This window comes from Diachasma alloeum, unplaced genomic scaffold (assembly GCF_001412515.2).
Source record: "Diachasma alloeum isolate Michigan unplaced genomic scaffold, Dall2.0 Dall_scaffold_00213, whole genome shotgun sequence".
NCBI classification, from domain to species: domain Eukaryota; kingdom Metazoa; phylum Arthropoda; class Insecta; order Hymenoptera; family Braconidae; genus Diachasma; species Diachasma alloeum.
This window is the reverse complement of record NW_021680378.1, coordinates 270,302-286,945: the sequence shown is the minus strand read 5'-3', so window position 1 is coordinate 286,945 and position 16,644 is coordinate 270,302. Positions and strand designations below refer to the sequence as shown.

General features: G+C 39.0%; 1 protein-coding gene across 1 annotated transcript; it reads right to left on the bottom strand.

Moving 5' to 3' along the window:
* Positions 1-1,783: 1,783 nt before the first annotated feature.
* Positions 1,784-15,619, bottom strand: LOC107036992 (protein gooseberry-like). The gene is made up of 6 exons (XM_015255298.2): positions 15,559-15,619; positions 10,924-11,062; positions 7,965-8,260; positions 4,439-4,885; positions 2,366-2,460; positions 1,784-2,329 (listed from the first exon to the last, which is right to left on the bottom strand). The coding sequence occupies exons 1-6, from the start codon at positions 15,614-15,616 to the stop codon at positions 1,784-1,786; spliced, it is 1,581 nt and encodes a 526-aa protein (XP_015110784.1). The 5' UTR covers positions 15,617-15,619.
* Positions 15,620-16,644: the final 1,025 nt, after the last annotated feature.

Genomic DNA, 16,644 nt, shown 5'->3' with positions numbered 1-16,644 from the left:
ATACTATTTCATAATACATATAGTACTCTATTATATATTGTACATTATACATAGTGTATATAATATAGTATAGTATAGAATATAATACAGTATTATCGTAATATCTTTAATGTATGCTATCATCATTTATAATAAAAAAAATTGGGTGGTGCCAGATGGTATGACCGTTGTGGTCTTTTACCTACCCGTCCCAGTACCTACGCGGTACCCCAGCCTAATTCCTTACCCGCACTTGCCTCTAAGCTAACTTATATCTAACTCCACATAACTAACTCCACATGCACTGGGTTCGTTTTCCGGCAGGGCTGCCAGATTTTGGCGGTTTATAGCCAAAACCTGTACAATTTTAAATGGGGTGACGTCACGATCTGGTAACACTGTTTTCCGGCGATGAAAACATCTTTCATCACCGGGACTCGAACCTGCGCTACTGGGACGCTTTGGTTTATAGGGCCAGCACGCTGACGACGAGCCCAAAGACGTCCTCTTATCATCATTTATAAAAAAAATTAATAACACAACACGCCGAATAAATTGGCATAAAAAACGTTACAATGGATGTATTATATATTTTAAAAAATACAATACATTCCTGAAACTTTTCTTTCGGAAAACTTGATATTAACTTCAGAAATCTAATATAACACTATTCACTACAACTGACATACATTAAGACCCATGCAGTAGGAAATACGCGCGCAAAGCGCGCCGACTAATCTAGTTTATGAAATTCCACACGTTTTTGGTGAGTTGTTGAAACTACACATTGAGGAATTTGAAATACGCCATGTATAGATATGATTACTTATTCTATAATATGGAGAATATGATTGTGCACTTGGCGAGCGTATCAATTTCGATGTGTCAAAAGTTCCTGTGGAATCAGGTGCATGTTCCATTTTGGAAGGTAGACAATATGTGTGCGTGCAATACTTTTGTGCGGACTTAATGCAAGTGCACAATTCAATTGTCTATTTTTTTGTGTATTTAAGGTACTTCCTCAGTGAGTTATACTTGGTGAAAATTTCGCAATGAACTGAAGACCTAAAATTTGAATCATATGTTGTTGAGGACAAGTAAAAACGACTCCCAAATTTTCAAGTATTTTTTCCACGTGAATTTTTGAGATATCCATCGTCAAACATTCAATTTTTGTCATTTTTAAGTTTTTCGTCCTGTTGTCCATGCATATCTCAAAAATTCACGTGGAAAAAATGCTTGAAATTTTGGGAATCGTTTTCACATGTGCTCAACAACATATGATCCAAATTTTAGGTCTTCAGTTCATTACGAAATTTTCACCAAGTATAACTCACTGAGGAAATACCTTAAGGAGTGTGGCAATCAAGCATATGTACTTCCAGTGAAGTGCCAATCTTTCATGTGAATAACTGGAGGTGGATAAAGTTGCCATGCACATTGCTGCGTGTGGACTTCAAAGCGGTGAACTGCCCTCTTGTGAAGAAAATGCGTGTACTCAACTAAATGTGGACATTTAGGCTCTTACCCAACTCTATTCTGGCCATTCGTGATCGCAACACAGACGTGGAAGCCATCAAGCGGTCTCTAAACTAACTACTCTTGGGGGCCAACCAATGAAATCACTGGAAGTGAACCAATGGTAGGCATCAATCAATGAGATCACTGGGCTCTCTGTGATCTCATTGGTTGGCCCCCAAGAGTAGTTAGTTTAGAGACCACTTGATGGCTCCCACATCTATGTTGCGATCGCAAATCGTCAATCCTGCCGTTTCATTGTTCCACATCAACCTGACAATATTCTTCAGTACCAGCCGTAGAACGGTTGATGCGTAGGGGTCGGCCTAGCCGACTGTTGAAACCCACTAGTGGTATAGTGTCCAAAGCCCTGATGATGATTACCAGATGCATGGGTTTGCGTTTGTGGAAGACTGGTGGGTGGTGTCGGTGGCAATCCCACCCTAGATCCACTTGGAATTGGCAAGTTCCAAGATGGCGTTGATTCGTTATCCTGGTTACCCTGCACACCCTGCTGTTGTCCCTGGGCATGAATATGCTGACCAGGATGATGAATCGGTGATACAGAGCCGATGGACAATTCACTGGGAGTCAACTGATCAGTAGGTGGATTAGAGCTACCAGAGTTTGGCCCCATCATCGTGACCAGTGAATTTGGGGTTGGGGGGAGTTGATGGTGGCCAGGCTGTTGATAAGTCGTTGAGGGCACGGTAACTGGTGGTGATACTTGATGGTGAGTCACGTGGTGGCTTATCGGAACAGTTGTGACTGGGGGAAAGAGGGTTGTGGGCGGGTAGGAGGCGGGGATTTCGTATTTAGTTTCGTACTTGGGCTCGAATTTGGGCTCGAATTTGGATTCGTAGGGGACACTTGGGGGAATTGCTGAGGGGAGACGATTTGACTCGGCCATTGCCGCTGCTAGCTGGTGGGGTATGGCGGTGTGATGGGACGAACCGTAGAGATCTGATGGAGAAATTATTGATATGAATATTGACCCAGCTACACGGAGAGAAAAGATGGATTGAAATTACCTAGAAAATTGCGGTAAATTTTACTATACGAAAGGTAATCGTGGAGCGAAATATAATTCAATGAAAAAATACTAGTCTATGGAGGATATTTTACGATTCGTTCAGAGCTGGACAAAATACTGTTTGAGAAATTATTTCAAATATTTATGACTAATTGCTATTTTGGAAGTATTGAACATCGCAAATAACATGGTATTTAAAGAGTTGGACTCAAAGAAATACTATTTGAAAATAATTTCTATTGTCAGCTGATGAAATATGGAAAATTTGAAATAGTATTTAAATAATTCGATCAAAGATCGTATTGAAATAATCCAGAATAATTCAGACAGTTTGAAATAATTGATCGCATTTTCTTGAGTTGGTTTTCATTGCTTGAACGTTTTTCTTTTCTGGAGAAGAAATTAGAACAGAAACAACGATAAAAAGTGAGAAACAATAATCAGAAACAATAATTTTTCAAGATATAAAATACGCGACGAACGAAATGATTATCATATGAGAAATATGAATTTTTCATGTGATGTCCTCCTACCTACTCCAAAATTCTATGCAACAATCTCGGGTGATGTCACAAGACGTGGAATGCTATAGTCCCGTCTTTACTGATAGTCACGGCAAATAACCCATGGAGGAACGGCGATAAATCCGTCGATTCAGCCAATTCTTCGAAATTTATTGCAATTACGTCATCACGAGAGATCACTGAACATGATCAGGGAGAGGAAAAGGACATTTATTCGTATTTATTCGTAAGAAAAAAACTATTTCATGTAAAACCGAACAGCCAAATAGTGAAATAAAATAGTAAATACTATTTCTATATTATCCCCTGGGCTATTCTACTCGGTCAACCTTAGATGTTTTTAAGGCATAAATTACATGGAAAGTGGGATGCTATATGCTATCCATCGACTTTTCGGACCTCTATACGAGGGTAATAATTGAATAATTATCAATGCACAAATTAAAAAATTCGGAGGCACACGGGCTCGCACACAAGTGGGGTATGATCCCGCATCGTCTGTTTGATTTGTGCATTATTCAATTATTACCCTCGTATAGAGGTCCGGAAAGTCGATGGATAGCATATAGCATCCCATTTTCCATGTAATTTATGCCTTAATAACATCTAAGGTTGACCGAGTAGAATAGCCCAGGGGATAATATAGATGTTGAATATATCGGTCGTAAAATGTCTTTGATTGTGATAAATACTATTTTATTTTCTCTATCGTTGAAAAGAAATATCAAATAACTGTTTTATTTCAATTTCAAAAAGACATAAATATTGATCGACCGAAATAGCCAACTTGAAATATATATTTCAAATAGCATTTCACCGTACTGAACCATTTTTAATAGTATTTCTATTTGATTTTCATGGATTAGTGCCCAGCTCTGAAAATTGTACGCGATATGGAGCAATGATTCACGTTCACTGGGATAATTTTTGGTAGACTCCGGGGTAAATTTTACAGTTTCGGCACAAATTTCCATCACGTTCAGTCAATTTTCCCGGGCCAGGGGAGAAAAATTGACTATTCGTGTCGCACTTGTTTCCCGATAGGGACAAAATAGTATATTTCAGGGCGAGTTACACGGGGTTTTTTACTCGCGTGGAGTTGTCGTCCGGGTCGAAGGCGAGGACTGGCCAACCATGCGAGTAAAAAAACCCCACGGTACTAGTCGTGAACGATATTTTCCCGTAGTGATTTTCACTTTTGCGAGTTTGGGGAAGGGCCAATACCAATCCCCGGACGAGGAAAAGTGAAAATTAGTGCGGAAAAATACTAAAAATTGAGCTCGCTCCGCGATTACTTGACTTGTTCGGTAATTTTGCTCTTTTTTCTCCGTGCATGTAATGAAAGTGTTCGAAATTTCGAAACATCTTAAACAACGATACAAACCTTGGCCAGAGGTGAAGGCAGTCTCCGAAATGGTCTGCCCCAGAGATTGCAGATGCATCGAGTGACTAGGTGCTGGTAGACTCGCAGCGGCAGCTGCAGCGGTCGCTGCGTGCGAGTGTCCACTGGCCGATGGGTGGAGAACGTAAGAAGTGGCTGCGGTTGCTGATGGATAAGGCACTGAGCCGTAGTAGCCCGATGAAGACGCCGAGGAACTCTGCTTCCTCAGTCGTGCCCGACGATTGCTGAACCACACTTGGATTCTGTTCTCAGTCAATTTCGTCCTCTGGGCTAACTCTTCGCGTGTGTAAATGTCGGGATAGTGGGTTCTCTCGAACGCCCTTTCCAGTTCGTCCAGTTGCTGGGCGGTAAATGTCGTGCGACTTCTTCGTTGCTTACGTTTTAGCACGACCCCTGGCTCACTCTCGGCGTCTGATTCCGATGTTTTTCCTGGAAGGAGTGGAGGAATCGGTGAGCATTGCTAATTAGGTGAGTTTGTTTTTTCGAAATTTTCATGTGGTTTTCAACGATGCTTAAGCGAGAAGTAGAATATTCGAAAAATGCAGCCAATTTAATGGAACTTTTTTCACATACTATTTAATCCATTTAGGCACCCCTTGCAAAATTTCAGAAACCCCAGCTTCAGGACAACAACAAAAATGAATTTTAAAGTTGCTGTTTGCATATGAGGTTAAATGGGTGATCGATAATTTAAATATTTTTTGCCGACTGGTCGATAATGTAGGGAAAATGTACCCGTTATCGATGGTCCCTTTAACCTCATGTATACGTAGCAACTTTAGAATTCACTTTTGTTGCTGTCCTGATCCTGGGGTTTCTAAAATTTTGCAAGGGGCGCCGAAATCGATTAAACAATATGTGAAAAAAATTCATGAATTTGGCTGCATTTTTCGAATGTCCTACTTTTCTCCTGAACATCGCTAATCTTCTGACTCGCAATCCTATCCCCACTACCTACGGGGGCCGGACGACGGACGTGGAAGGGGCTGAGAAGCGTGCGCGCAAACAGTGTCGTAGCGCTAAGCGCATGTTTGAATACAAGAGTCCAAAATATAAATTTTTTTTTAAAGGAATAATAAATTTCTAGGTAGATAGGAAGAAACAAATTTAAGAAAGAAAAGAAGCAATTTGAAATAAGACATCTCGTTGGTGTCAATCTCCAAATCATAAACAGGACTTCGATTTTCAACAAATGGAGACACTGGATAATTCTCAATATTTGAAGACCATTTTCGTTCGTTTTTCATCAATTTTATCTCTTTTTTGCTGCAAAATGATCTGGATTCATTTCACAATTTGAAGGTATCTCTCTTTGTTTCATGTATTTACCCGGACTTCCACATACACTTTTTAATGAACTTTCATTCGTTTTTCTTTTTTTAGGCACTGACTCTTCATCACTGACATTTTTTCTTTTTTTATCTCTGATTATTTGTTGTCTATCTATCAAAACTTCTATTACGTATCACAACGCAATACAACGGTCCTGACGCATCAGGAGTGAGGGAATAGCCACGTGACCATTTCTCACCAATCGCGAGGCGCGCTGTGATTGGTGGCCATCACACCGATACGGTTTCATACAGGTTAGCTGAGTTTCTGAAGAATATCTCCGAATCTAAGGGAGATGGCGAAATTTTCGTATTCATCAGTTTTGTAGCTCTCAATTTGCTCCACAAAAAAGATTATCACCAAAAGTTTGCTATCCGAACCGTTTGAACCGTTCTACCGCGTCAATGCTGAATTCTTCTCCCAATGTTCTTTTGCTCATTTCAATCTGACTCCCATCGACTTGTTTTCGCTCCGGAGGCTCTTCGACGGTTCGTTTTGCCACAGAAAGCGCGAACAGGTGATCAACAAAAACCAGTTTTTATCCTTCCGCGCAAAATAGATCATTTTTTCAGCGCAATTTTGTAAACGGCATTGGGTAATTAGGAGGTGGCATCTCAGTCGCGATGAGAGAGTTTTTTCATGCGAAGACGTTACGATAGAATGCGCGCCTAATCGGGCGACGACGCCTCGACGTCGGGACGCTCCTCTCCGTTACTAAATGCTCATTCGACACGCGACTATTCCCGGTGCCGTATTTTTCCGTGTCTTTTATTTGGGGAGGATTCAATTTTCATAAAATATGCTGAAGCCCTTCAATGAATTCTGATTTTACTAATGAACTTTGGGTTTAATTTTTCTTTTCATCGTCTAATTTAATTTTTTTGGACAGGGGGTAGCTTTGGATTCGTCAAAATAACTTCAGATCCTTTCTTTTCTTTTTTTCCCACCTCTATTCATTCATTCTCGCGTATATAGAATGACCACAAGGTGTCAGAGTGAAACAATATATCGTCCGACTGAGGAAGAAAAAAAAAACAAAAATCCACCGCCACACAATCGACCCCCGTTGGCTGCCTATCAACTTACAGTGACCCACGAGTCTCTTTGATCTCACGCCGACTAGTCACTCACAACGGGGGTAACGAAAAATTTACGAGAGAAAATATATCGACTCTGGGTGGAAAATTTTTCACACAAACACTGACCCATCGTATCCCACCAACTTGTATTTCGTAAATAGCAAAAAATGGATGATACAAAACATCACTTTTCTAGAACGATCCATTTTTTTACATGAGGAGAAGAAAAATTGATGCAGAACCCAGTATTAATCATGACGCCGTGTGTGATGCTCATAGGGCTCCCCACGGTGAGGCGGCGAAGAAAATTACAGACTCGATCAAGAGCTACCGTTGAACATCCCTCCCCCTCCCCCCGGAATTCTCATCGAAACCTAACAATTTCGCCCGCAAACGTTCAATTCGCTAACATTTCTATAATCTATAATACAAAGGAGATGGTTACAATGTGTCACGCGTTTATTTTTGCCGATTTTTTTCGCGTTTTCTATCTTCTGTCTCTATAGTAAAAAGAAGAGGGCCACAATGTGTCACGCGTTCATTTTTTTCGGATTTTTTCGCGTTTTCTCAATAATGAATTGTCAAAACACTAGGATACAACTCATGATAATGCGGACATATTCATTATTCTATCATAAGAAGGAAATGTTAAAATACGTCACGCGTTCATGTTTTCGGAATTTTCGGAATTTTTGCGCATTTTCCGTCTTCTGTCTTTTATAATAAAAAAGAGATGACCAAATTGTGTCACGCGTTTTCTTGTTCGGAATTTATTCGCGTTTTCGCAAAAATTAACTGTTAAAGTATCAGGACACAACTCATGATTACGCGAACATTTTTGTTATTCTATAATAAGAAGGAAATGTTAAAATACGTCACGCGTTCATTTTTTCGGAATTTTTGCGCATTTTCCGTCTTCTGTCTTTTATAATAAAAAAGAGATGACCAAATTGTGTCACGCGTTTTCTTGTTCGGATTTTTTTCGCGTTTTCGCGTTTGTGTGTCACATGACCGTCACATCATTTTTTGCTAATATAACGCGATCTGATGAATGGCGGTCATTTTGCATCTCTACTTGAAACTAATATGCCACTCACCGTCGGCAAGTTTTGCAGTAGCATCGTCCTCGCAGTCCTTTCCCCTAATCAGTCTCGATATAACCGATGCACTTGGCAATGTCGTACGGTCGCACATACCTTCTTTGATCAGCCTGTCCCGCACATCCCAGTGAAATATCCTAGGATTTTCACGTTTATATTCTTCGATACGACTTGCTATCTCCGGTGTTGCTGTACGTGGCTTGCTACCACCGATTACACCGGGACGAATGCTCCCAGTTTCTTGATAACGATTCAGAATTTTTGATACGCAGCCGTGAGACACTCGAAGCTTTCTGTAAATCATCGGTAATTGGGAATTAATTAATTGATTGTGGGAAAGAGTTTGCACATGATTTTAAAATATATTTTCCTACTTTAGTGATGCCGCGAGACACTTTATGAGGCAAAACTTTGGAGGGATGATCTCGTTCTCAATAAATACGGAAATCATTGCTCTCGTCTCAGTCTCGAAATACGCAGTATCGACTCCTCTCGTGATGACTCAGAGTCAATTTATCTCATCCTGGTCTCAAGTTTTTCGTGTTTTTCAATATAAAATCTCGGTTTTTGTCTCGGATTGTCTCGTCTCGGTTTTCTACATATAAAAACATGAAAAACTGGAAACCGAGATGAAATAAATTGACTCGGAGTCATCACGAGAGGCGTCGATATTGCGTATTTTGAGACTGAGACGAGTGCAAAGATTTACATGTTCATTGAGAACGAAATCATTTCTCCAAAGTTTTGCCTCGCGATGTCTCATGAAATGTCTCGCGGTATCACTAGTATACTTCTAGATTCGTCTAATTCAAATCTTTCGCTAGTTTCTTCGCTAGTGTAATGAAAGCTTGAATTTCCAAATTCATCGTGAAAATTGAACATCACATACAATTCAATTTTCAATAGATTGAGAATTTAGAAAATTGTTACTTGAATTTTCAAAATTTTCAAGGTTTTTCAGTGACGAATGGATCTGAGAATCGAGATTTACTTGAATATTCAAGAAATTAACTGAGTTCGCAATGAAGAAATATACAGAATCAAGAAGGATGTAACAGAACAATTCAATTCTTCAAAAGAACAGGATTGTTCCCTGGCACTTGAAAAACATTACCTTACAACATTATATATTTCTGTATATTTTTTTTCACACTGATTTCAAATTTATATAGTCGCATATAGTAGTAGTCGCTTAAGACCTGAGTTGTTATACAGCGAGCTTAAATAAACGAATAAAAAAAAATATACAGAAATTTCATGTAACTTTGTTACATGAAAGACAAAAAAAAATTTTCTAGAATTTCCTCAAAAATTTCAACTTTTTTCATTTGAAATTTCAAGAGTAATTTTCTAACAGTGTAGATTCGTCTCAATAAAATCTTCCTCTGGCCATTCTTTCTTCAGTTTCCGGTTCATCACAATCTACAATCTTCAAGGAACCCCGCCGGTAATGCAGAATCTCCCATTATCGATTGAATTTCACGGGAAACATTTTGTTGAATTCTCGAGAAATGAAGAGAACAATAAAATCGTATATTCTGGAGCAGAAGGAATAGAATTGTAGAGCGATTGGAATGTTCCAGATGACTAGAGTGTACACGGAGAGAAAAATACATTGAAAAGGAAAAAGAACCTTCCTTAAAAATTAGTGTATTTCATCAATGAGAAAAAACAATGCTGGTCACTCAGTTTTTCGGAAGAGTCACATGAGAAACTACGGAAAACGCATGAAAAATTAGTGCATCACTCACAAAAATTAGGATGCAACATATGAATTTTCCAGTACGGAATACCACTTTCTCGGGCCTAACGACAAAAAAATATTGTTCGACACGCGGCCGTGGGAACTTTTCTACCTCACATGATTACCAATTAAACTCACCTTCGGCTCGTCCTGTAACCTCATATTCGCCAGAAAAGTTCTTCGCGGCCTAGTGTCGAAATGTACAATTTCAGTGTCTCCCTCGACTTTCAGGCGTCCCCTTCGGCACGTCTCATGCGTTCGTGAGAAGATACACTAATTTTTGAAAGATTTTTCTCTCCGTGTATATCCTATATAATCCTATATAATAATAGAGAGGCGAAAAAATCTCGAATGAACACTCGAATGAGAACTCGAATAATAGAGAGGCGAAAAAATCTCGAATGAACACGCGAATGAGAACTCGAATGAGAATCGATTGTATGAAAAGTCGATTCGCATGTCGCGACGCTCGGACGCATGGAGGGGATGAAACATGATTGAAACCGGGCACGCAACGGAAAAATAATAAAGAACAAGGAACGAATATTAGGAATTTTATATAATAAAAGAGGCACCAAAATGTCGAATAAGCACTCGAATGAAAATCGATACTCCAAAAGTCGGATTCGGAACTCAAATGGGAACTATGAAGATCCATTTTCATGACCGCAATTGGTAGGGAAAAGGGCGCGGATTTCAAAACATTTTCTTGAATTCAAAATAGAAATTCAAGAAAGCAATGAACCTCTCTCAAAGTATTGACTACAATAATTGATAAAAAATCGAGAAATTCTTCGAAATTTTCCTGACAATTCTACAAAATCTTCGAATTTCATAGAAAAAAAAACGAAAAATCACTTAATGAAATATTGAAATTGAACAGGTGAAGAACTAACATGCATTGGTTCCATCAATCTCAACACAATAAGAATAATGATGAATAATTAATCTTTGGAAAAGAACGAAATGAATGGAAGAAATGGAAAAAAGCATAACGGAAGGGCATCAACGCTAGTAAAAGATGTGGCAGTAGGCACCCATACGTCACTTGAGTTTGAGTCTCTGATGCAGCAAAGAGTGTGAACAGTGAAAATGTTTCATTACCCTCATGTATTATCATTATGTGTGCAATAATAAAATTATTAATAAATCATTATTGCCGCGGCCAATTTCATTGTTGGAATGCTTACATTTTAACGGGAAAAATCTCACCTGGAAATTTCACAAGGTCGAATATTCTGATGAGACATCATGATGATCTGATGTCGAACACTATTCGGCAATGGACGGCCATTGATGAAGATCCCTCCCAATTGATTGACACGTCCTTGACCTGGGATTGATGAAAGATCTGGAAAAATAATACAACAAGAATGAATAGAAAAATACAATGTCATTGATTCGATTCGGTCTGGCGTTTTATGATCCCGAATAAAGTTGAAACAGTTATGACTGAGATTTGATAAAGTCGACGGTTATCCGACGGCTTAACGACCGGCCAATTATGATTATACCCTCAAGCCAATTTCACTTCTCAACTTCTTCACGGGCTATTAATTTCACTCCAATTTTCATTACAGTTTTTAAATGTCAATTAAATGTGACCAACATCAAAAAATATGTGTGAGGGAATAAAAATGGCAATAAAATTTTTCGAAAATTCTGGGAAATCGAGGGAACCTCTGCACGCATAATAGGCGGAGGGGGGGGGNGGGGGGGGGGGGGGGGGGGGGGGCTCGACGAAAAATATTGAATTATGAGGTGCAATAAAATATGGACCCCCTGGTAAAAGTGAATCCGTTATTCTGGCCGCACGCCTGGCCTCAGGTATCCCCGAATATTTCAAAGAATAACTTTACCTCAGTTACCGAAGGACCCAGAGGACATTTTACGCTTTTCAAGGGACAATTGAACTCTAGAGGTGGTGATTTAACGCTGTATTTGCGTTAAAATGTACTTTTTTTGGGGATGACCCTTAAAAAAAATTTGACGACTCTATTTGAGACTCACTTCTAGTTTTGCGACTTTTGGGAGCTGTCATTTATGAGTATTAGAAAAAATATTGGAATAAGAGGAGAAAAAATAACGGAAACATTTGAAGAATGAAGTACTTTTCTGGATTGCTGTATTTTTGTTGTAGATAATTCAATGTTATATTCATTTTCGAATGGAACGTCACATGTGGCGAAATGTGAAGACTCAAAATAACCATTCCGCCCGGAAAATTTCAGGTAGTGAAGGACTGCCCGATGATGTACAGCCCATAAATTTATGGTCTGTCTCGTTAATATAAATTTTCCGGTCCCTCCAGTGAGGTAGATTGAGAAATCCTTTCCGCCCCCTCTAGCGAACAATGTCCCCAAATATTCAGGATCGAGAATACAATTTTTGGAGTGAAAATTAATTAAGCGATTGTCCCCTATCCGAAGAAATCCCCATCCAATAGGGTGAACAGGCCAATAGCTGGACTCGGGCCAGTACCTGGACGATTTCACCTTTTATTGAATATTCTAAAAATAATAGAATGAAAACTGTACGGTTTATTATCATTATCAATAATAACACTAATGTATAATCGCGTGATGAAATGTTTTTTCGAAATATCAACATTACAGCAAGAAAACAATAAAATATTCGGGAGGTACAGTGCTGGGTTGCGTGGCGCTCCAATTTACTAAGCATCAGTGACAAAGTATCGTGGAGAAAAAAAAGTTCTGTTCCGAAAGAGTCAGGTGTGGGAAATAGCACAATATTTTCAGGAGGAAAATCGCATCCCGAAGATTAAGAATCTATTTGGCCTTGTATTTCTTCACACTCAATAAAACAAAATTCACATGTTTGTATAAACTGGATGAACATTCTATGTTCCTCCAGGCCGTCCATGTATTGGCCATCCACCGTCCATCTACTGGCCCTAGCGTCCAGTTACTGGGAATCCCACGTACGAAAAAACGAATGGGCCGAGCTTGGCCCAAGCCCGGTGGCCGGCCTGCCGAACTTCGGGACCCGTTCCTCAACCGGGACCGCGCCAGACTTGGTTGAAACCTGGAATGATAACATCGGGCCAGGTCTGGGCGCCCATCTCGGCCCAGCGTTGGTTGCCAGTCGTTGGCCAGGCTCAATTAAACATTACTTAATTACATGAATATGACAATATGGGTGATTGAAATACAAGTAATTTAATATTACTCCTCAACATTCGTAATAGGTTCAACGAGGAAAAAAAATCAATACCGGCATGTGACTGGTGCCGCACTGGCTGCCAAACTATTCATGGCAATTATCAATAATAACAAAAACAAAATAATTAACACTTTTTAGGATGATTTTTAGTATTCATTGTGCCCTACCTACCAAACCCTAACGCAATCATCGCTGAAAAACCGATTTTGTTAACTTAAAATATTACCCCCTAACGTGGGCTCGAACCCACGACCTCACGACTACTAATCCGACGCCCTAACCACTAGTCTACCGCGCAATTCGTAAAACCTCTACTTCAAATCTTCCATATTAATTCCATCTCGGTTTTTTTCGACTTGAATGTTTTATTATTCAGTTGATAGAAATATTAAGTGATTCAACTACAGTTTAATCGGTAAATTAATTCAATAATGAATAATAATTATTATTATTATTAATTACAATAATAATTGTAACAATTAGGATTACTGTTGAATGACGATTCTTCTTCTTTTCGTAATAATTAGCGAGTAACATGTGACTTCAACACCTACAATGTCACCATTTTTTTACGATTACACCCTTAATATTTTACCCTCAAGTTTCCACCCTTACCATTCAACCCTCAGAATGTCAGTCTTATGATTTTTTCGCCCCTTTCCATTATTGCGATTTGACCCTTACAATTTTACTCTTCAGATTTTACCCTTATGATTCCACCCCTATGATTCCATTCTCATCATCTCACCCTTACGACTTAACCCTTACAGTTACACCAACGGCTGGAGCCCAATGACCAAGCTCCGGGCCACCGCTGGCTGAGGCTTGGTTATCGAGCTCCGGCATGCCAGTGTCCGGCCAAGGCTGGGCCAGATCTGTCAACCAAGGCTCGGTTACCTGCCCTTCTCCCGAGACTCAAGCCCTGGTCCCCAGGGATGGCCGAACCTCGGTCCAAGCCTGGGCGCCCAGGCTTGGCAAGCCCAGGCTTGTGCCAGGCTTGGCCCGTTTCTCCAACACTGGCATTTCGTACGTGGGATGTGGACGATATTCCACTTTTCCCTCATTCAATTATCCTTCTCTTCATTTTTTCCACTTCAATTTATCGTTTTTTTCTGATTCATATATTCTTTCAGGTCTAGAACTCATCTTTTATTCATTTAGCTACCTCATCGATTTTAAATCCTTTAATGAAGTACAACGTTTTCTTAACCGTCCAGGTATTGGCCTGTTTACCCTACCAATTTTTCTGCACACGGAGAAAAAAATTGAAGGAAAATTACCAAACAAGTCATTCATCACACTGCCCGTAAAACGTCGTTAATTTTTCGCACAGTAAAATTTGCCACAAATTTCTGGGCAATTTTCATCCAATTTTTTTTTCCGTGCAGTAAAAAATTAAAAACAAGTGGGAAATTCTTCTATCGCATATAGTGTAGTTATTTTTGCTAATAAATTAGCAATATGAAGTATGCTAATGGTTGTTTTGCACATCAATTTCTTTTGTCGTGTATACACTGATCGAACGGATTAGTTATTGTTAACGAATGGATTTTGGTTGGAGGTTAGGGTCTATTCGATCCCACCAAATGTTCCTTCGTTAATAGTTAAGGAATGTACATTCGAGGAGCCTTGTTTCACTTGACTTTCGCCATTCAAGTGAACCATTCGTTAACTATTAACGAATATTCATTTGGTCATATTCAACTCTACTATTCGTTAATAGTTAACGAATCTCGTTTGGAATAAATGAATCATTCTATCAGTGTAATTAATTATTTATTTCATTTTATTCAATTGAAGAAGATTTGTTTTGGAGTAATTTTGCCAGATTTTCAACTTAGTTCAATGTTATCATCATCATTATTCTTATTATCCCTTTCTTCTATACAACCGATTGTCTTTTTTACAGTCCTATCTCTCCTCGCAGCCCTTCCATAAAATGTCAATAGAACAATTTTATTTATACATCCTTGAATGAATTTGAAATATAACAGTTAAAGAAACAATCATCAAGAACATCAAATTTTTTAGCAATCATCATAAAAATGAAATTAACCAATGTAGCTATCGTATTCATCCTTTAAGTTCGACTTAACAGCGTTAAAACAAACATTTTAAGCTATGATTGGATTCATTTGAAGCATGATATTCAACGATATCCCCGGAATTCTGATTTTCAAAAATACAAAATTTTCGCAAATTTTCAAATAAATCAAAATAACGATTATCGTCATCGCCTTCATCTTCGAACTCGGTCAAAAGGACATTCAAACATATTTTTAAAGCCATCATTCAATCAATTCAGAACATTTTTTTTTAATTTTCGCGAGACGACGGATTTTCGAAAAAATTCCAAAATTAAAAAACTAATCAATTAATGCAATTTTAATTAGTGGCTATCGATAGGGCTCAACAATACTCACATTTTAAAAAAAGATTCAATTCCATTCATTCATTACCGAACAATTGAACAGAAGCTTTACGAACGAGAAACGAAAAATTGCAGTTTTGACTTGTTGCATCAGACTGGATCGATACAACACAAAAATCCAAAACTTAAATTTGAACAATTAAAAATCTTCCATTCGGAAGCAAAGACCTCGAAAAGACCCCAAAAAATTCCTAAACCAAAGTAAAACATCGTGAAAAAAATAAGTCACTCACCCTGGAAGGGATATCCGGCATAAGGTCGCATCATTGGAAAGTTAGTGGTGATCGTCATGTCATGTAGTCCAAGAATTGCAACGAATCACTTCACACCTTCCACCTCGCGAAAATAATCCTTTAAATCACTGGATAAACTTAAAAAAAAACACTGAAATCACTGGTAACGATTGAAAAAATCACAACCCTCGGAAGTGATCACGAGTAACTGAATTTGCTCTGGACCAGGCTGAACTCCGGATGATGATGTTCTGACTCGCTGATCCCGACTGAAGTACCTCACTCCTCGTCTGTGATACCTAACCAACCTTGAAGCTCCGCCTTCCAGCGAAATTCAACCATCAGGATGCTGCAGGTCAAACACTTGAGATACCTTCTTCTCATTCGAAATGTGCGCCAGGTGGTGGGGGTAGAGCCATACTGCGCCTCTACCTGCGCAAGGCACTGACCAATGGGGGGAGACTTCGGGGACTGTAACTACTTTGCTGACGACACGCCCATTGGGTTTTTCGGTTGCACTCAGTTTTTCTACTGACTTCATCGGTTTTTGCCGTTTCGCAGGGGTTTATGGGCTTACCTGCAACACCATTCTTTTTGCGCACTCGTTAAGGATCATTTTACCTCTTGCTTTTTGGGAATTTCAGGGGCTCAGGTGGTGGAAGACACCTGAATTTTCGGGGAGATGAGGACGATGATTTCTTTACGGGTGATTATTTGAATGGTGCTGCATAGCAGGTTTTTTGAAATTCAGAAGATTCTTGAGACGTACTAAACGGTTAAGGGTATCCAAGTCCTTTGGCTATTTTTCTATAAATTACTTTTGAAGTAGAATATCAGAGGTTTCATTTGAGCCCCATTTGACCCTAAATTTCTGAACATTTTACGATGATTTTATTATTCAATCTTTGCAGGTCTGAATTTGAATCTCGATATTAAACCGTTAGAAACCATTTTAAAAATCTGAAAAAAAAAATGATAAAGTTTCCTTTTGGAAAGATTGATGAAATAATTAAAAAATTGCAATTGTTGAAGATTAGAGGCGTTTTTTGTAAATAATTTACAACCAATCAATTTTCCAACATAATA

Coding starts and splice junctions, on each gene's coding strand:
- LOC107036992 (XM_015255298.2), bottom strand. CDS start 15,616: ATGACGATCACCACTAACTTTCCAATGATGCGACCTTATGCCGGATAT. Junction 8,261..10,923: donor CGACCTTGTGAAATTTCCAG/GTGAGATTTTTC, acceptor GATGATTTACAG/AAAGCTTCGAGTGTCTCACG. Junction 4,886..7,964: donor TACTGCAAAACTTGCCGACG/GTGAGTGGCATA, acceptor CACTCCTTCCAG/GAAAAACATCGGAATCAGAC.